The sequence below is a fragment of the Arachis stenosperma genome, chromosome 1, assembly GCF_014773155.1.
Source record: "Arachis stenosperma cultivar V10309 chromosome 1, arast.V10309.gnm1.PFL2, whole genome shotgun sequence".
NCBI classification, from domain to species: Eukaryota; Viridiplantae; Streptophyta; class Magnoliopsida; order Fabales; family Fabaceae; genus Arachis; species Arachis stenosperma.
The window spans coordinates 124,511,276-124,532,767 of NC_080377.1; the positions used below are offsets into that span (position 1 = coordinate 124,511,276).

Genomic DNA, 21,492 nt, shown 5'->3' on the forward strand with positions numbered 1-21,492 from the left:
ACTAGGTCTGCTCTTTCTTGTCCTCAAAGAGTTAACCCTCGCATCTCTCTCAAATCAGTTAAAGAGCCCTCCATTGATCCTTTTTCACACAAATCACACTTTATGACCTCCCACTCAAACTACAACCCTCTCCGTTTTCACTCAGCCATGAACAGTGATTTCTATGAATTGCTCATCGTACCATATGTCCCACCTTCTTGGTTGATTTACCAAATTTGAAAAAGAAAGGCTTTGTTTATGCTGAAAAATTTTGAATTTCTGGACTGGAATGATATTTTTAAAATAAAAAACCAGTTTATCCAATCTTAGTCAAAGAATTTTATGCAAATATGACCTATCATGAGGGCAGCATCCACTCCTATGTCAAAGGTCAAGACCTTATTTTGAACAATGAAACCATCAGTGATTCTTTGAAATACACTGATGTTAGTACTTGTGCATACACCTCGGGTAAGTGAGATGAAGGAATAGGTATTTCTTATAATGATGCTCTGGCCTATGTGTGTAAACGCATCTCTTTGATTGATGGAATCACTCTAACTCACAAAGTCCTTGATTACAATCGTGCTTAGTTGTATCGCATCGTGAACCATATCATTCTTCCTCAAAGTGGCTCATATCAAACGGTGTCTTTCTGTGATACTCTGGTTTTGTATGCTATTCTAACAAAAACTAAAATTTCTTTTGCTTACTTAATGGTAAGGTATATGTTTGATTGTGTTAGAAGTGAGAAAGATAAATCTCTTCCTTATGGTATGTTCTTAACTTGTATTATTTAGCATTTTGGTGTTGATTTGTCAAATGAGAATATGAAAATAGACATTCGTATTTAAAAGGAGGTGGTTCAGTGAAACAGCAGAAAAAGGGACCAACTCGAATTGAAAGGGTGGTTCTTGATTATGATGATGATGACTATGAACCAGAAGAATCCTCTCCTCCATCTACCTCTGGGACTTATACTTTCACTGGACACAAATCACTCTTATATGGAGTAGTGAAAGATGTAGTTCAAGAATTTGTCTCTTAATCCAACTATCTAATTGCAATGAGCAAAGAACAGAGAAAACTTGCTGCGAAGCATGAAACTTCTTCAGAAAGTCCAGAGATAGAGTGGCAGTTTTTATGAAGTTCATTGACAATCTCCAAGAGGATTGAACCATGGCTACTGACCTTGAAGATCCTGTTGATTCTGATGAGGAGGATGGTTCGGATGCCTAAGGATGCCTCCTCCATTGCTACTATCTATGTTGTTTTATTTTGATAATTGTCTCATAGAACTATTGAATTTTGTGTTTAAACTTTCTATTAGTCTCGGATGACAGTAAACAGATTAACAACTGTTAGTTTTGCTTTTACTTTTCTAATTATCTGTACTATTTCTTAACTGTTTGCTGCAGGTTTGAAAGTTGGTTGCATTTCCTCTCTTGACATGTTTGATGTTTGTTGTTGCTCATTTTCGTTCTTGCTGTTTTTGGTACATTTTTTTTGGCTCTGTTTCATGAGCAGTTGCAATTGTTTGAAAATCTTGCTGAATGCTTCATCCATGGACAACAAATTGTATATAGTATATTGTTGTGTTTCCTATATGAATATGTAAACAGCAAAGAAAAGAAGAGCACAAATTCAAGGGGAGCAACTCTTGAAAAGGAAAGGGAGAGCAATTCAAAAGCAAGTGACATCACCTAAAGGGAAGTACTTTAATCTTATTGAATTAAATCTCTTTGATCAATTTCATAACTATATTTGTCATCAAAGGGGAGATTGTTAAGTTAAGAAATTAACTAACTCAATTGATGATGACAAACATTGATTTAATAGGTTAAATACCCAATTAGCTTTTAATTGTTTTGAGTAATATTGCAGGCCAAACTTACAAGAACAGCAGCCCAATGAATAGAGTAATTGAAACAAAGATTGTTAGTGAGTTCTCTAGCTAACAAAGTCCAAAAATAATAAAGCAAAAAATTCAGCTGGGCTAGATGGAACATATATCCAACCCAAGTCCAAGAAGCCTCCACCAAGTTGAAGCTTTCCAAAAGCCAACGTTCACATAATTTGCTTCAGTCAAAATCAAAAAGAAGAGAGAGAGAGAGGTAAAACTCAAAAGGTAGTGTTTAATCACGCAAATCAAAGCAAGCTAAGCTAAATCAGAGGATAAAGGTGATTTATTTTCATTTGCATGCAATTTACTTTCTTTACTCCTTCTCTAAATATCTGCAAATCCAATTTGGGATAAATAGAGAAAATATTCTTTGATAATCACTGCTGTGAATCAAAGGCTAAAATTGTTTCTTGGGGACAAAGCACTTGCTCAAGGGTTCATATTTGGATTACCATTGAAGCATTTTTCTTTGTTGATCTGAGGTCTTCGGTCAAGCAAAATGACTAGCTTTGAAATTCCTAATTTGGGGGTTAATTGAAGAAAATGAAATGACAAACCTGGGAAGCACACAACTCGAAGAGTTGACTCAGAAGAGATTAATACAGCAACTTGGAAAGATGTGCAAAAGAAAAAAATCTTCATTTTTCTTAAGGCAATGAGAGAGAACCAGAACTTGAGTGTGTTTGAAGAGCTTCTCTATGAAGAGTTCATCAATTTTGGACAGTGTTTTCTAAGTTAAAGAAGCATTCCGCCAAGATGAAGAACTTAATCAAAGTCAGCTGAATTCGGTTTAACTTATAGCAACAGAGGCTATTAATGCATCAATCTTCTTCATGTTTTACAGTTTGTATTTCACTTTCAATGTATATCTTTTCTGTAATTTCTTGAGAGGTAAAAAGCTGAAGAGAGAATTCAGAAAAAGCCAATGAGTGACACAAGGTTGAGTGAAACACTTGAGAAAAAAGCCTAGAGTGATTTCAGATTTCTTTAGGTTGTTTCGTATGTCTTGTGTCTTGTTCCTGTGAGGTGCCCTTTCTAAGTTGGGTTAGCACTTAGAGTGAAGAGTTAGATATTAACATAACCAAGTCAAGTTAGATAAGAACTTGAGAGAGAAAGGATTGAGTGAATCCTAAGAAATTGGTGTATGTAATACTTTAATTATAGTGAAAATTCCACCACTGTTGTGGTGGAGACTGGATGTATGTTGCATTGCATAAGGCAACCAAACCAGGATACATGCCTGTGTCATTTTTCTTCTCTTTCTCTAAGTTCTATTTTTTTTATATTTATGAGACAAAATAAAATTGTGTCATAAAATTTTTGCTGCACAGTTCAAACAGTTTTTATCTGTAATTTTGATATTAAAGGCTTAATTCATTAAAGCAAAAGAAGGCCATAGATTCAACCCACCTTCTCTAAACTTTCTATAACCTTTAATCATCATACAAATGATCATAAAAAAAATCGAATGTGATTCATAATATATATAAAAAAAATTTAAATTTATATTATTAATATATCGAAATTTAATACTATATATGTTTTTAAACAATTATTCTACTATTAACTACTTCCAACTAAATTCATTTGTTATAATATTTATGGGATAAATTTTTTTTAACCAAAACAGTTGTTACAAATAAAATTATTTAGGAGTTAAAATAAAAAATATTATATAATTCTAAAATAAAGACATTTTTTATCTCAATTATTTTTTTAAGACAAAAAATACTAATAATTTTATTTATGATTAAAAAACTAAGCCTTACTTTGGTAATTAATTAATCAGTTAGCTTCAAAAAAATATCACTACTTATTACTTTTTTATTGAGTCGATTTACGTATTTAATTTTAGTTTTATTATTAAAATTAAATTTAAAAGATAAATAGTATTACATGTTAAATTTAATAATATTTTTTAACATAAACCTCAAAAAGATATTTTGTAATTTATAACAAAAATACTATTTATCCTTTAACAATATTATCCATTCATCTGGCCTTTGATTTTAATTTATTAATTATAATAGTTTTTAATAGATTTATATTTTAAATTTATAAGAAAATAGAATATATTATGTAATATTTTTTTCACCAACTGATATTGTTATATTTTTTTTCTCTCTTCATTCAAAAAATAATTACTTTTATTCCTTTCATTTGTTCATTTTTTTTAACTACTAGTATTTTTTGCCATCTTCATCATAAAAAATAAGATAATGAGACACTAAAATCATTTAAAACGTGTTTTAAAACATGATTTTGTTTTTGATGTATTTATAATTAATTTTGTATACAATTATATTATTTATATCTGTTGTAGATATTTAATATAGTATTTTAAATATGTTCTCAAGACCATCTAAAATAATAAAAAAATAAGTATAATATTTTTTAAATACTATCATTTGTTCACACAAATCTTGCATAAAAATGTCCAGAAATACAAACACATTTACAATTAAATAAATAATATAAACACATCTAAAATTAGTATTGACACATCCAAATTATATTAATATTATAAATTTTAGATTAAACAGAGTAGTGAAAAAAAAATATCAACACAAATACATTTTAAAAAAAAATACCACAAAAATATCTAACATTATACATAAATTAAAAAGAGTGAATCTTTTATTAAATAGAAAAAAAGAGATGGGATCAGAGATTAAGAACTCTAATAACACAAAATTTGAAGGAGGTAACAAATTTCAAATCAAATAGAGTAGTAAAAAAGAAATTTACCAATACAAACAAATAAAAAAAACTCGAAACACATTTAAAGTTATGCATATATTAGTAAGATATAATCTTTTACAAAATCAGAAAAGCGAAGGAATAGGAGATAAAGAACTCTACTAATCTAAAAATGTATAGAATGTAATGTTTTACGAGATGAAAAGTCATAGCGAAGAGAAGCAGAGAAGGTGAAAAGGAAGAAAAGTGCATTGTTGAAATGCATTTTTGGCACAAAGAAAATGGTGAAAAGAAAGTCTGTACTAATAAGAAGTTGATGAATGATGCAGTAAAGATGACAAGCGCGCTAACAGAAGAGCACAGCGCGGAGAATCGGAAAAACGTGATACGAACAAGGAGTGCAACGATAGAAACTCATTTCAAGTGATGCAACTGCTAGATTTTATGAGATTTTATAGATATTTAAAGATTTATTTTAGGATGTTTTAGTATTTAGGAGGATTAAAACGAATTTGAAGGTTTTAAAATTGGATTTTAGGATTTTAATTTTACTTAAACCTTTTTTGAATTTAATTTATATTTTAAATTAAAAAAATCTATTTGATTGTATGTGTAAAAATTAATATAATAAAAGAAAGGCACTAAATAATAGTTTAAAAAATATCTAATTGAATTGATTTATTACCAGCAACAAAAATATTATGACAATAAAAACAAATGTATATCTACTTCTTTTATTATTTTATTTTATTTGTTTCAAAATCTTGTGGGGGCAAATGCCCCCTTCCCCAATACATGGTCCGTGCCTGACTATTAGCAAAGTCTATTTTTCCTTTCTTTTGGCAGTTGGCTGAACAAGATAGGGATACATATTTAATTATTAAATTATATATATTGTTAAAAAATTATAAGAAATGAAATTTTAGTTAATTAATATTAATTAATTTTTAATTAAAAAATTATTTTTTAAAAAATTTAAAATATAAAATTTATAATTTAAAAATAAAATTAATAATTTAAAATTTAAGAAGATAAAAAATATAAAAAATAAACTTTCATTTTATTAGTATTTAACAACTTTTTTTTTAATTTTAAAAATTTTTATTTTTTTTAATTTAAGATTTATAATTTATAATTTAGAGTTTAGGATTAAAATAGTATGATTTAGGATGTGAGAGATATATATTATTTATGTATGTATCTCTTTTATTTTATCAGCTGAATAAATTTTTAAAAGAAATAATTTTATGATATATTATCAAAGTTTATATGACCAAAAATTTAAATTTTGATTTTTATTGAATTTAAAAGAAAGAATTTAAATATAAGACATAAAAAAATTATGTAAAAGAATTCAAACACATCAACTTAAGAATAGTCTCTTATTTGAAAGAATATGTTAGAGATATAAGAACATTGTATGTATATTTTTTATTAGTTTAAATTAAAAAAAAGTAATATTATGACATAAGATATAAAATTTAAGATAAATAAAATAATTTTAAAAAATTAACTAATGTTGACTGGAAAAATAAACTCTTTTCTAATATTATTCTTTGAGACAAAACTATTTTGAAATATGATTTCATTTTAGATGTGTTCATAATTTATTTGTGTTTAAGTATATTATTTTGTATGTATTGTAGATATTTGATGTAATATTTTAAATATATTCTCAAGACCCATTCAAAATAACAAAAAATAAATATAACGCTTTCAAAACACATTTAAAATTTATCTTTTGTTCACTCAATCTTGCATGAAAATGTTCAGAAATAACATCCACAATTAAATGAATAATATAAACACATTCAATATTAAGTATTGACACATGTAAATTATATTATTATTACAAACTCCAAATCAAACAGAATAATATAAAAACAATATCAACACAAATACATCTTAAAAAAATACTACAAAAACATCCAACATGTATAGATTAGAAAGATTAAACTTTTTACTAAACAAAAAAAAGGAATGAGAGACTAAGAACTCTAATAACACAAAATTTGAAGAAGGTAACAAATTTCAAATCAAACAGAGTAATTCAAACGAAAATTATCAATACATACACATTAAAAAAAATTGAAACACATCCAAAATTAAACATATATATTAAAAAAGATAACATCTTTTAATTTACAAAATAAAAAAAATGAAAGAATAGAAGATAAAAAGCTCTACTAACCTAAAAAACGTTAAGAATGTGACATTTTACGAGAAGGAAAATGACGTAAAGAAGGCGAACAAGAAAAATAGTGTATTATTGAGATGCATTTTCAGTGCAAAAGAAGCGAAAAGAGAAAGATCATGTTAATAAGAAGTTGACGGAGGATACAGTGAAGATGAGAAGTGCGCTGACAGAGAAGTGCGGCGCAGAGCAGGAGCACAAAGCAGGTGAGGAGCGCGATGACCGGAAGAGGAGCGCCACGACGGAGACTCGTTTTAAACGATGTAGCTGCTAGGTTTTATGGGATCGATTTTATGGATATTTAGGAGTTTGTTTTGACATTTTAGAATGTTTTAGTATTTAGAAGGATTAAAATTGATTTGGTGGTCTTAAAATTGAATTTTAAGATTTTAATTTTAGTTAAACTGTATTTTAAATTTAAAAAATATTAAATTTTTTTGAATTTGTTTATTTTATTTTTTTAAATTAATATAATAAAATACCGATTAAAAAAATAATTTTAAAAAATACTTAATTGAGTTGATTTATTACTAGTAACAAAAATATTATGACAATAAAGACAGGTGTATCTACTTTTATTATTGTTATTTTTCTTTCAAAATCTTGTGGGCGCAACTGCGCAAGTGCCCCCTTCCACAATACATGGTCCCATTGGTCCATGCCTGAGCATTAGCAAAGTCTGTTTCGATATTTTCTTTCTTTTCGCAGTTGGCTCAACATATGATAGTGATATACATTTAATTGTTAAATTATATATGCTGTTAAAAAAATTATAAGAAATGAAATTTTAATTAATTAACATTAATTAATTTTTAATTAAAAATTATTTTTTAGAAGATTTAGAATTTAAAAATAAAATTAATAATTTAGAATTTAAGATAAAAAAATATAAGGAATAAACTTTCATTTATTAATATTAGTCTATGATGCACGGATACTTACACGGACACGGGACACACACGAATTTTAAAATTTTATAAGACACAGGGACACGGCATATATATAGAATATAAAGTATTTTTTAGATAAATTACAATAAATTTTTTATATTTTATTACTGTTAAAATATAAAATAATTTTTTAACTATTTTTAATGTGTTTTTTTAACTATATAAAAGTATCCAAAATATTTTTTGTTTTAATAAATAATAATATATATCATTTCAACGATATATGTTAAGAATAAGATTGGACATGCGGGCACGTGATGGTATTTAGATGTGTCTAAATGTGTCTGGAAAAGATATTTTTATTTTTTATCAAGACACGGTTGGACACGGCCGACACGTGTATCGAACGAGTGTCGATAAGTGTCGTGTCCGAAATGTGTCCGACACGCGGACAAGCAACTCAACGAAGTGTCCGTGCTTCATAGATATTAGTCAATTTGTTTCTTTAATTCTAAATTTTTTTTTTGAGAATTTAATATTTATAAATTAGAGTTTAGGATTAACAGTGTATGATTTAAGATGTGAGATATATATTGTTTATGTATATAAGAAAAGTAATTTTATGATATATTATCAAAGTTTATATAATCAAAAAATCTAGAATTTGATTCTTATTGAATTAAAAAAAATTAAGCATAAGACAAATAAAAAAAAATTATGTAAAAGAATTCAAACACACCTAAAAATCTCTTGTTAGCGAGAGTAAATAAGAAATATAATAATAATTCATATATATTTTTTATTAATTTAAACTTTTAGAATAAGTAATATTATGATATAAGATATAAATTTAAGATAAATAAAATAATTTTAAAAAATTAACTAATGTTGATTGAAAAAATAAACTCTTTTCTAATATTATTTTTTAAGATAAATAAAATAATTTAAAAAAAGGTTGATATTGTCAAAAAATTATTGACATCCTAACGAACTCATGTTATTTTACATGGCATTTATATTGATTCAATCTTGATTAAAATAAAATACAACAAAAACAAATTCATTAGACAGAAAATGAGAGATGCTTACAGGTACAAATAATTTAATTTCTTGTTCAAAATTGATCTGATAATTCGATTATATTAGCTGTGAACTCGATGGGTAATGGAAATCCAATTAAATCCGATCTTAATTGGTTCAGATATTGATTATGGATCACAAAATTCAAACTAATTTGATTCACGTCGATTAGTTTAATATTAATTAAAAAATAAATAAAATTTAATAATATATATACAAATTTATCTCTTAATCCTAAAATCTTTTAAATTATGATAGTTATTTACTTATTTAAGTTTAAATCGATGATGTGTTATTTTTTTAGTATTATTATTACATATTTATAATATTTAGATGATTTTTTATTTTTCTTTTACATTTTTTTAAATTTTATTTTCAACCCAGTGCCCATTATCTAAATCGATTTAATACGAATTTAATCTGTTTAGATTGGCTCGAAACTAATTACTAAAAATTACAAATTCAAACCAATTAAAATTTAATCGATTTGATTCTCATTTCTCTCCAAATTTAAACCACGACCTGTGAAAAAAAAAAAAAAGTCGAAACGCGAAGGAATATGCGAATCACCATTCACCAGCATAAATTCTTACATCACAGACTCACAAGTTGTTAACCTAGGAGCACAATAATTAGTTAAAATAAAAAAACATTATAAACATTTTTTTATTTGTCAATCAATGAAAAAAAAATGAACTAAATGTTAAGGGAAAGAGATTACTGGTTCTAAAATTTTCCTTTAACATTAACGTACCACGTGATCTCGAATATAGAAACAAAATTTTATTATTGGCATTCAAAAATATTAATCTGGAATTATTTGAGAACTAAGATGCGCGAATCAAGTTGCTTGTTGCTTAAATGACCATTTAATCAAGTCAATTATAAGCAACTGTTTGCTTGAAGCCTTGAAGCGTGACCTTAAATTCCCATTGGCCGCTGGGCTGAAACTTGAGAACTTCTCTTACTCATGCGATTATTGCATGAAAATTAGAAAAAAAAAAAAGATGTTTAGGATACTAGTAATATCTTTTGTACAAATAAATTATATATTTAATCCAACCGGTTACTGTTTTATATATTTTTGTTATTACAGGACAATGCTATCTAGCTAATAAAATTTATTAATTTTAATTAATATATAAACAATAAAAATGTTTTTATATATAATATCCTAAGAATATAATATTTTCTAAATTTTAAATAATAAATTTAAAATTTTAATAATATAAAAATAAAGTATTTACTGATATTGATAAAAGGTATTATCCTAACATTTTTCATTACTATATAATAAATCATGGATCAAATTTAAGGCGAGAATTAGACTTAATAATAATAATAATAATAATAATAATAATAATAATAATAATAATAATAATAATACATCTTCCTAATTATATTATTATTAGCATTGTATTCTTCAATCTCCTTTTATTAATCATTATCACATTTTGTCAAGATGCTTCTGATCTAGATACTATTTTAGAAAAATACACATTTTGAAAAGGTATATATACAAATAGCTAGCAAGCTCCAAAAAGATAAAGTAACCTATCAATACTCAATGAAGAATTATAATATTATTTAAGGCCAGGACAAACATAAACTAACAGTCTATAAGACATAATACTATAGTATAATAATAAAAGGATATGACAGCAAGGAGAACGTGTATATAATCTTAGGGGCTCTCTTCATGAGTTTCACAATGCGAAAATAAATAATGATAATAAGAAGATCTGTGTATCTTTATTGATCGTAGAGAATATATATATAAAAGGAGAATGTTAGGGAGATAATAATTTTATTGAATAATATAAATAATTATCAATTAAATAAAAATATATTATATTTTTAAATTAATATTTTAAATTTTAATATTAAAATAACTATCTGTACATTAGTAAAATGAATATTTGATATATCTATTATTTATATTGTTTAATATTTTCGTTGTTCACCTATATTTTTTCTATATAAAAATATTATTTCTAATATAATTGGTTCAAATTATTGGCAATAAAATAATAAAAATCAAAGGCAGAAGGGGTATATAAGTGGTTTAGGGGAAGCTTTCATTCCACAAACACAGCTAGGGTTTGAGCTATTCAATCAAACATGGCTTCCAGCAAGAAGCTCATTCTCCTCTTAGTGTTGGCCTTCCTCTCCTTCGAAGCAGTGGTATCAGCAGTAGTGACACCACTGCAATTCCCACACCCACTTGACCCTCTAACCAAAGAAGAAATAACTACAGTCCAAACCATAGTCCGAACCAAGTACCCAACCTCCAAGAACAGCCTTACCTTCCACTACATTGGCCTTGATGACCCTGACAAAACTTCTGTTCTCACATGGGAACACTCGATGCCTGGAGCCATAACCATCCCTCGCAAATCCTTCGCGATTGTCATTATCAACGGTGAGACCCACGAGATCCTTATTGATCTGACGCCGAAGATCATCCTCTCCGACAAGATTCACACTGGCCATGGCTTCCCAACGCTGAGCGTTGAGGAGCAGACTGCCGCCATACTGCTTCCGCTGAGTCACGAGCCCTTCAAAGAGTCGATCAAGAAGAGAGGACTCAACCTCTCTGAGGTGGTCTGCTCTACCTTCACCGTCGGATGGTACGGCGAGGCCAACAGCAAGAGATCCCTCAGGGTCGATTGCTTCATGAAGGAAACCACCGTCAACATATATGTCCGCCCTATCAGCGAGCTCTATATACTCGTTGACCTTGACCTCATGAAGATCGTTGAGTACCATGACAGAGCCACTCGCCCTGTTCCCACCGCCGACAACACCGATTATCGCTTCTCTAACCAGCAACCACCCTTCGGTCCCAAGCAACACAGCCTTGCCTCTCATCAACCTCAAGGTCCTGGCTTCCAGATCAAGGGTCACTCTATTAGGTATTCATTTTCTCATTACATATTGCACTCTAAACCTAACTAATAGTCATCAACATATTAATGGATTCTCTAATATGAATTCTCAGCTGGGCGAACTGGAAGTTCCACATAGGATTTGATTCACGAGCGGGAGTAGTGTTGTCGCTGGCATCGATCTACGATTTGGAGAAGCACAAGTCAAGGAGAGTGATGTACAGAGGGTTCATCTCAGAGCTGTTTGTGCCCTACCAAGACCCATCGGAGGATTGGTACTTCAAGACATTCTTCGACGCCGGCGAGTTTGGGTTCGGACTGTCAACAGTGTCCATGCAGCCCAACCGTGACTGCCCTTCTCATGCTCAGTTCTTGGATGTGTTCGTGCACACAAATGACGGCAGCCCAAGCTTGTTGAAGAACGCTATCTGTGTTTTTGAACAATACGGCGACATCATGTGGCGTCACACTGAAACTGGCATCCCTAATGAAACAGTATGTAATTTAATTAAATTTTTTATGATAACCGTGCAAGCTTGGGCTGTTAATTAATATCTATAGGAAATTAATTAACTTTAAAAACATTTGTGTTTAACATCAGATCCTAGAATCCAGGAGTGAGGTGAACTTGATTGTAAGAAGCGTGGTCACTGTGGGTAACTACGACAACATCATTGATTGGCAGTTCAAAGCCAGTGGCTCCATCAAACCTGCGGTATGTGTCTCATTTCATGCTCAGATTAATTATTATCAGTTTATCACTTTCTTTATTAATGGTCATTTTTAACATGTACCACATGAGTCATATTAAAAATTTTTTTAATAAAAAGAATTTGCATGGGCATTTGCATCACGTGGTTTTCTTGCAGACCCCAAGAAAAGTTCAGTCCGCATGATAGCTGCTCATATTAGAAATACACCTTAAATAAAGGGATTAAGCCGTACAAAACTCAAAAGTAGAGATTTAAAATTGGTTTCTTTTTTCTTTTTAAATATATTACTGGTTGTTAGATCACATGATTTAATATTAGATGAAGACAAAAAAAAAAATTTTACAGCCTTTTGGCTTTTTTTTTTTTTCCATTTTTTTTGGGCAACCCTTTTTGGTATATTCAAGTTAAGAAACACCACTCACTTAACATAATATGAACTTTTTGTAAGCTCTAATTAGTTATATTGTTAATGTTTGCAGATCGCACTGTCGGGTATATTGGAAATCAAGCCAGTGGAGGCTAAGCACAAGAGCGAGATTAAGATAGACGAACACGGAACACTGGTGTCAGCAAACAGCGTGGGAATATACCACGACCACTTCTACATTTACCATCTTGACCTTGACATCGACGGCGTGGAGAACTCTTTTGAGCAGACCAGCTTGAAGACGGTTAGAGTAACAGACGGAAGCTCCAAGAGAAAGAGTTATTGGACCGTTGAGACCAAAACTGCCAACACCGAATCGGACGGCAAGATCACCATCGGTATGGCCCCTGCTGAGCTGGCAGTTGTGAACCCTAACAAGAAGACGGCAGTCGGAAATGACGTGGGGTACCGTCTGATTCCGGGAACGACAGCTCATCCCCTTCTGACGGAGGATGACTACCCACAAATCAGAGGCGCTTTCACAAACCACAATGTTTGGGTCACTCCCTACAACATATCCCAGAAGTGGGCCGGTGGACTCTACGTTGACCAGAGCCGCGGAGAGGACACCTTGGCTGTTTGGACCCAACAGTATATAAGCCTTTTCATTATCATTTTATTCTTAATTTCTCATTATGAATCGATAATCTTACTCCTACTCTGTTCTTTAATTGCAGGAATAGAAATATTAAGAACACGGACATTGTGTTGTGGCACGTAGTGGGAATTCATCACGTTCCGGCTCAAGAAGACTTCCCAATAATGCCATTGTTGAGCACTGGATTTGAGTTGAGGCCAACCAATTTCTTTGAGAGGAATCCGGTTCTTAAGACCCTCTCTCCCAACGATCTTACATGGCCTGGCTGCCCCAAGTAGATGAACAAGCACACGCCAATTGAAGACCTCAATTACCCTGCTGTATACATATATTTATTTTGTTGTAATTGAGATGTCGTTTTATTATATTGTATTCTCCCACTTGCCAGTATTGCTTATTCAATGAAAATCTGAATAATTTATTGGCTTATTCAATGAAAATCTGAATAATTTATTGGCTTATTGCAAGTTTAATTTGCAACCTCTTGTACTTGCTTATCATCATTTAATTTGCTCACATATCCTTCGTGTTTTTTCTTCCCCAGAATTAGTTAGCAACTATATCTTCGTTCTAACTTTATTATAAAAACTAACAGTGGATTTGGAAGAGGAGGAAAAGAAGAAAGGAAGAAGAAAAACCTACGCGAATTTGGAAGAAGAAGAAGAAGAAAGTCGAAGAAGAGGAGGAGAAAGGGAAGGAGAAGGGAAAAAAAGAAAGAGTGCGTAATTTGAAAAGTTGTTATATAACAACTTAGATAAATTTAGATAAATACTTTGTTTGGATACAGTTTTTTATTTATTATTTTTATCTTAAATTATATTTTTTAAATTTTAATTCTAAATCTTAATTACTATAATACTATAATAAACTTTAAATTTTCCCAAAATAAAAAATAAAAATATAATTTTATAATAAAAATTAATTAATATTAATTGATTAAAATTTTTTTAAAAAAAAAGTTGCTATTAGACCTAGAATATATCTATTGGCACCTTTATATATGCCATTGATTAAAAGTAGGTATTTACTTTGGTAGGACAAAAAATTTATAGATACCATACAATAAAAATATGAAACAATTAAAATTGGAAATGTGAATTATATTTTTCACATTAATAATTATTTTTTTTAAATACATATTATATCAATAATTTTATTAAATTATCTTTATATTTTAATAAAATTAAAAAATAAATTTTATTTAATTTTTATAAAAAGAATTAAATATTTTTTTGATATTGAATAAAAACAATTCTAATTTTTTAAATTTAATCAAAATTCAATTAACTTTAGTTTTATAATTTTAAATTTAAATTAATTTAAAAAATCAAAATCAAAATACATTTCATTATTCATAATTGATTCCACCGTCACCGTTGTGTCCCTCTGGAAGATTATTCTCCCCGGTGTCACCAAGGCAGCATTGGCAGCAGCTCTCGTGATGTTGATGGAGCCGCCATGTGTCTCTTGAATTTGGCCCACAATATTGAAGCTTTGAAGGTGTTGATGGTCACGGCGATCAAAAGATTCGATTTTTGTAACGACGTTGGAACCATCGCGATGATCGAAGGGAAGATATGACAGGAGATTGTTGAAGCTGAAAGGAGAGACGGAAAAAACGATCAAAAGCGTCCTCTAGGGTTTGAATCTCAAATTTTTCGAAAAAGTCTACAGGTCAGCATGTAATCAGTAGAAAAAAATTGAACTATTAGAAAAAATTTCATACCAATCTCACACTATTAAAATTATTATTGATGTTTAGTTGACGGCTACAAATCACAAAAATTGCTGGCTCCTAACACTTCTTTTTTCATTATTCATAATTGAACCAGAATAATAAAATATATTTTAATTTTGATTTTTAAATTGATTCAGATTTAAAATTATAAAATTAAAGTTAATTGAATTTTGATTAAATTAAAAAAATTAAAATTGTTTTTGTCCAATACTTAGAAAAGAATATTTAAGCCTTTTTATAAAAATTAAATAAAATTTATTTTTTAATTTAATTAAAATATAAGGATAATTTAGTAAAATCATTGATATGATATGTATTTAAAAAAAGAAAAAATAATTATTGATGTGGAAAATATAATTCATATGTCGTGTTTTAATTTGTCCACATTTTTATTATATCGATACGTATAAATTTAGAACAATGCTAGGGGGTCAGTAATTTTTGTGATTGTTAGTCATCAACTAGCCATTAATGATGATTTGATGGTGTGAAATTGGTGTGGGATTTCATCCAATGACTCATCTTCCTCTGCTGGTTACATGCTGGCCAAAATTCAATAAAACTACTGCCCCCTAAACTTTTCCATAAATTTATTGTCGTACCGAAACAAACACTTCTTTAAGTGGAGGTATGATTGATAGTTTCTGTCACTTCAATTAACAACAATGCTTTATGGGAATTTCTGAAAGCAAATTCTAGATTGGATCTTCCCCATCTATATTGATTCGTCTTTCGCTTATAGAAATTTTGGAAGGTAATCCAGTCCCGTGATTCCAACTTGCCATTGTCTTTATTAGAAAAGGTAAATGAAATCTGAAAGGTCGCTGTATGAGACTCCATACATATTTCTTTGAACACTAACATAAGAAGATAAGGAATTGGTAATCACCCACACTCAGTTAAAAACATAAAATTCAAGGTGAAAATTCAGCTGGCGTTTAAAACATAAAAATTCAATTTCACATGAAAAATGACTGGCATGTGAAGATTGCAAGATAGGCTCACTACATAGAAAGAAGAAGAGTGTTAAGGAAGGAACACATTTTGTTCTCTGTCTCCGCGTATATATAGAGCAGTTACCTATTCTGCATTTAAGTGCACCAAAATTACTATACACTACTACTGATACTAAATAAAGACTAGAGCATAATGAAGAAGAATAACAAGCTGTTTTTTCTTTGATCTGTTTCAAGTGTGTCTCCAAATCATGGCTCTCTCTAATCTCCACATCCAAGGGTGTATGTGGATCGGATCGGATATGGTTGAAAATTTGATCCGATATGCAAATTTCCATCGAATCGGATCGGATATGATATTCATATTTTTTTGTGCCAGATCCGATCCGATTTGCACATCGGATTGGATATCAAGTATATCCGTATGATTGAACATTCTCTTTTTAATCATATTTCTATGTAAAAGAAATTCAATAAAAATGTTTCTTTCACACTTTTAAACCTATTTATTCCTAAAATATTTTTAATTAATTTTTTTCTAAATAAAAAATAAAATAAAATAATATATGAATAATAACTACTAACTAAAACATACAAATAAGTAAATATAATACCAAATATATATATACCAAAGAAGACTAAATCAAAGAAAAGTACATTGGCCTTTAAGATTGATCTAGAGAAAGCTTATGACAGAGTTAACTGGAGGTTTTTAGCTCATACCCTTAAGAGCTTTGGTTTTCCTATTCCTACAATTAATTTGATTATAAATTGTGTCACTGCTTCCTCCTTATCTATTCTTTGGAATGAGAATCGTCTGAATGGCTTTACTCCTAGTCGAGGTCTTAGACAAGGAGACCCTATGTCACCCTATTTTTTTGTGTTGTGTATGGAGCGATTGGCATGCTTTATTACTCATCAGGTTGATTTGGGGTTATGAGAGCCGGTTGCTATTTTTAGAGGGGGACCAAGAATATCCCACTTAATATTTGCGAATGACTTGCTTCTATTCTGTAAAACTACAAAGAGACAAGTGCAAAATGTGATGTTGGTTTTCAGAGACTTTTTGCAAAGCATCTGGGATGGGGATTAATGTGGAGAAGTCTAAAGCGCTTCGCTCCAAGAATGTCTCTGCAACAAGGAAATGTTTTCACTGGGGTATCCTCTATCAGATTTGTCCAGGACTTGGGCAAGTATCTTGGAGTTACCCTTAGCCATTCTAGGGTGACCCGTTCAACTTTCAATGGTGTCTTGGATGAGATTCGAAGTAGGCTAGCAAGCTGGAAAGGAAGTTTACTCAATTGGGCTGGTAGACTTTGCTTGTTTAATTCTGTTGCAGTCGTTATTTCCACATACCAGATGCAGGTCTCTATTTTTCTCAAAGGAATCATTAGTAAATTGGAGTCTATGATGAGAAATTTTCTTTGGAAAGGACAAGTTGATGGAAGAAGATTGAATCTTGTTAGTTGGAAGGTACTAGTTACTCCAAAAAAATATAGAGGTTTGGGGATTAGAGATCCTTATTGTGTAAATATTGCTCTTCTTGAGAAGTTAGTTTGGACTTTTTTTCAAACAGCCAAACAAATTATGGGTCCAATTGTTGGATGCCAAATACCGATCATCTCTATATGACTGTTTTAGTTATCCTAAAAATAACGATCCTTCCTTTTGGAGGAGTCTTTGCAAGGCTTGGGAAGTGTTGAAGGATGGGTTTGCTTGGTGTATTGGAGATTTGAACTAGAATTTTTTGTTTTCTAGCTGGAGGAGAGAAGGACGATTATCTAATGAGATTGATTATATTCACATTTCTGATTTGAATCTCCGGATACAGGATATTTGGTCGGTTGGTAGGTGGCATTTGGATACTCTTTATTCTCCTTTATCTTAAAATCTAAAAGGTAATATTCTCAATCCAGATGAACAAGTAGGTCCAGAAGTGGGTTGGTATTGGTGTGGATCTGCTGCCAAAGTCTATGACTCACGCAATGGTTACTTGTGGTTGTGTAAGAAGCTGTTTAATTGGGAGGAGTGGGAGAGTTGGCTTTGGCTTTGGCTTTGGCGTCAGTTTGTTCCGGAAAAGCACAAGTTTTTGGCTTCGTTGTGTCTTAAGGAGGCTCTTTCTACTGCAAGTTTTCGCTTTGGAAGAGGGATGTCGTCATCGGATAGGTGTCCAAGATGTCTTTCTAGCCAGGAATCAATTTTACATTGTATTCGGGATTGTCCAAAAGCTCAGCTTGTCTGGCATAGATTGGATATTTCTTGTCATCCTTTGGATTTGAAGAACTTATTCTTATATCATAGCAGAGAGCATCCGCTCAAGTTCTTTTCGGGATTTTGGTGGATATGGCGAGTAAGGAATAATGACATCTTTAATCCTCATGAAACTTGGCCTCCGAAAAAGGTGATTTGTCTAGCATTAACTTCGGAAAAGGAGTTTAGGAATATTTTTGAATTACAACGTATGTCCATTCCCTTTACTCTAAATGGTTTTTGGAATCCCCTATCCGTTGGTACTTTTAAGATTAATTGTGATGCTAGTTATTTTGGTTCGGGTGATAGTGTTGGTTTTGCTTGTGTTATTAGAGATTGTAATGGGAGTTGGCAAAGAGGATGTTTGGGAATGATTGAGAGTAATAGTATTTTTCAAGGAAAATTATTTGCTATTTGGAGAGGATATCTCTTAGCTTGGATGTGGGTCAACGATATGTTATTTGTGAGACAAATTGTGTGGAAGCATTTAATCTTGTTACTCAAGATGATTTTGGGTTTATTGATCTATTGGTACTCAAAATAAGATATATTATGCATTGGAATTGGCATGTTGACTTTCGTTTAATTATGAGAGATGCAAACACGGTGGCATATACTATGGTAAGAATGGCGATGAAGTTACAACTTTCACATGTGGAGCTTCCTTCACTTTGGGAGTAGTTTAAAAGTAATCTTAAACGGAACTTTCCCTCTATTTAAGCAGTTTCTTTATTTTGTTTGTTTTGTTTTTTTTGTTTTGTTTATTTCAGTTACAATATATATACTTTTTTTAATTATTATTCTGTAAATCCGCGGATCCGATTCGATCCGATCAAACTGTGAATCGCATAAGATCTGTAATTTTCGGATCAAATGCAAATATTTACTGCCAATTTGTGAATACGATCCTATCCATCACCACACCCACCCAGTTTGCTATATCACATTTTGAGTTAGCAGCCGAATGCACCAACAGAATTATTTTTCTATAATCTTCTTCTAATGAATCTCTATCCATCCATAGACTTAGATGCATTGCTTCATGATCACTCTGCGTCAACAACAACAATAACGCTTACTTTTCCACTTCCCTTATCATATCCTCAAATTCCAATTATCAATTCTTGTAGAGGGTTTCTTCTACTTTGGGATCTTGGTTCAGATATCTACCTGTGGAATCCATCCACAGGTGTTCACAAGAAGCTACCTCTGTCACTTATTGCTTCAAACATAAATGGGGATGTTTGGCCATATCTCTATGGTTTTGGTTATGACTCATCAATTGATGATTAATTGGTGGTTCTAGAATCTTGTGATGTAAATACAGATGACGTGGCAGCACATGTTGAGCTTTTATCTCTTAGAGCGAATTCATGGAACAATCTTGAGGGTACTCATATATACTCACTTTCTTTATATGAATTGTTCTGATGACGCGAGAATGGGAACGGTCTTCAACGGGGCTATTAATTGGTCGGCCTTTCGCCATGACGTGAACATGAATGTGATTGTTGCCTTTGATCTAGCGGAAAGGACCATCTCGGAGGTGCCTGTGCTAATTGATTTTGAAACTGACTTCAACTTCTCTGAATTATGGGTGCATGGAGAATCTCTGTGGTAGTGCTGGATTGGTGAAATGCAATGTGAAAGAACACAAGACAGAAGGGTTCGCTTATGCAGCGGTGTATACAGAATCTCTACTTTCCTTGCTTACTGATGATATTGACAACAATAATTAGTTTGTGAAATATATTCAGCAACTTATTCGATATTTCTTAAGGTTTGTCCATATATTAAAATGAGAAGGCCATTTGCATGCGGGCATTTGGTCTAGTGGTATGATTCTCGCTTTGGGTGCGAGAGGTCCCGAGTTCGATTCTCGGAATGCCCCAATTTCTATTTTATTGTCACACTTTTAATTACTTGTAACCAAATTGAAAGAGCATCCTTATGCTTTTCCACTACGATCTACGAATGCTTTTACTTTTTCGAATTTTACATAATTACAATTTTACATGACAAGTAAAACAAGCGAATTCACAAAAACCTCGTACTTCTAATAATTAATACAAATGATGCATTTACATATGCTTGGTGAAATAAAAAAAAAAAAAAACAATATGAGTATTAACATTAAGATATTGAAATAAACAAAACAAAACAACTTCAGATAAAAGTACAAAGAGAATCACGCATTCATATATGACATAAAGAATTCATATATGGCACCAGGCCACCAGTGAATCTGAAACTCATACTCTTCCATCTCTATATGAAATGATTTCTGAGACTCCAACATGGATAACACCCGTGTTTAGCAGTTGGGTTCCACTTACAATTATGGTGATTATTTCCAAGGTACGCTGAGAAACAAAAAGAAGAAAAAAAGTGATTAACTTTATGGACACCTAAATGTTTGACACTTTTTCCCAATGATTGAAATTATTATATCAGAATCCAGAAAATAAAGGTTACCAGGTTTGAGTCTGTCCATCCAAGTTGAATCTCTTTGCATGCAAATCTGCAAGAAAAGAAAAGAAGCATTTAGTCAGCAATGTTTATGAACAATTCAATTAGAAATATGAAAGCAGAGAAGGGTGACCAACCCCATTGCTAGTAAAGTAAGTGCCCATGTTGTCATTGAGGACATGGCTGCTGCATACAAGTTTGAAGCATTCCATTTGGAAATGTTGTGCAATCCAGTGAGTGAGGTTGTGAACCCCACAACGCCGGCAATGAGAGCGAAGATTATGAAGAAACCAGTCGCCATGTTTCCCATTGGGAAGTATATCGGAAACAGGTGTGCCGGAGTGGACAGAACAGATGCTGCAAATTAAAGCAAGATCAAAACCACATGATTTTGTCTCTAGTTTGTTTTTTGCTTTCATCATCTCATAAAGTAAACCAAATTTACCTGTTTCACGTGTTCTTTGAATCGCATGATTCACTGCCCATGAAGCAATCACAAGCACAATGAAGTACAGAACAAGATTCAGTACCGAGAGGAGGAGAGCTGCTGATTTGGAAGCCATGGCGCGCCTCAAAGCTCACAAACTGAAAATCAAACTCTGTAATTGCTATGTTCTTGTCTAGCTTGGGAGGTCAACATATATACAAGGAGGTAGTCCAGTTGCATGGTTCTTCTTTGCTGTCACCAATTAAAAAGAACTTTCTTC

At 31.1% G+C, this 21,492-nt stretch overlaps 2 protein-coding genes and 1 non-coding gene across 3 annotated transcripts; 2 read left to right on the plus strand and 1 right to left on the minus strand.

The window, feature by feature from the left end:
* Positions 1–10,847: 10,847 nt before the first annotated feature.
* Positions 10,848–13,839, plus strand: LOC130943299 (primary amine oxidase-like). The gene is made up of 5 exons (XM_057871115.1): positions 10,848–11,661; positions 11,748–12,129; positions 12,236–12,349; positions 12,827–13,365; positions 13,452–13,839. The coding sequence occupies exons 1-5, from the start codon at positions 10,868–10,870 to the stop codon at positions 13,648–13,650; spliced, it is 2,028 nt and encodes a 675-aa protein (XP_057727098.1). The 5' UTR covers positions 10,848–10,867; the 3' UTR covers positions 13,651–13,839.
* A 6,296-nt stretch (positions 13,840–20,135) lies between these two features.
* TRNAP-UGG (transfer RNA proline (anticodon UGG)) lies at positions 20,136–20,207 on the plus strand. The gene has a single exon. It is a non-coding gene; the product is annotated as a tRNA-Pro (tRNA).
* A 176-nt stretch (positions 20,208–20,383) lies between these two features.
* LOC130945254 (membrane protein PM19L) lies at positions 20,384–21,387 on the minus strand. The gene is made up of 4 exons (XM_057873987.1): positions 21,231–21,387; positions 20,923–21,142; positions 20,792–20,837; positions 20,384–20,679 (listed from the first exon to the last, which is right to left on the minus strand). Exons 1-4 carry the CDS (start codon positions 21,346–21,348, stop codon positions 20,569–20,571), a joined length of 495 nt encoding a protein of 164 aa, XP_057729970.1. The 5' UTR covers positions 21,349–21,387; the 3' UTR covers positions 20,384–20,568.
* Positions 21,388–21,492: the final 105 nt, after the last annotated feature.

Excerpts from the sequence above, each read along its gene's own strand:
- LOC130943299 (XM_057871115.1), top strand. The coding sequence starts at position 10,868 with ATGGCTTCCAGCAAGAAGCTCATTCTCCTCTTAGTGTTGGCCTTCCTC. Across the intron at positions 11,662-11,747 it reads ATCAAGGGTCACTCTATTAG|CTGGGCGAACTGGAAGTTCC; the intron begins GTATTCATTTTC and ends ATGAATTCTCAG. Across the intron at positions 12,350-12,826 it reads GTGGCTCCATCAAACCTGCG|ATCGCACTGTCGGGTATATT; the intron begins GTATGTGTCTCA and ends TAATGTTTGCAG.
- LOC130945254 (XM_057873987.1), bottom strand. The coding sequence starts at position 21,348 with ATGGCTTCCAAATCAGCAGCTCTCCTCCTCTCGGTACTGAATCTTGTT. Across the intron at positions 21,143-21,230 it reads TCAAAGAACACGTGAAACAG|CATCTGTTCTGTCCACTCCG; the intron begins GTAAATTTGGTT and ends TTTAATTTGCAG. Across the intron at positions 20,838-20,922 it reads CTTACTTTACTAGCAATGGG|ATTTGCATGCAAAGAGATTC; the intron begins GTTGGTCACCCT and ends CTTTTCTTGCAG.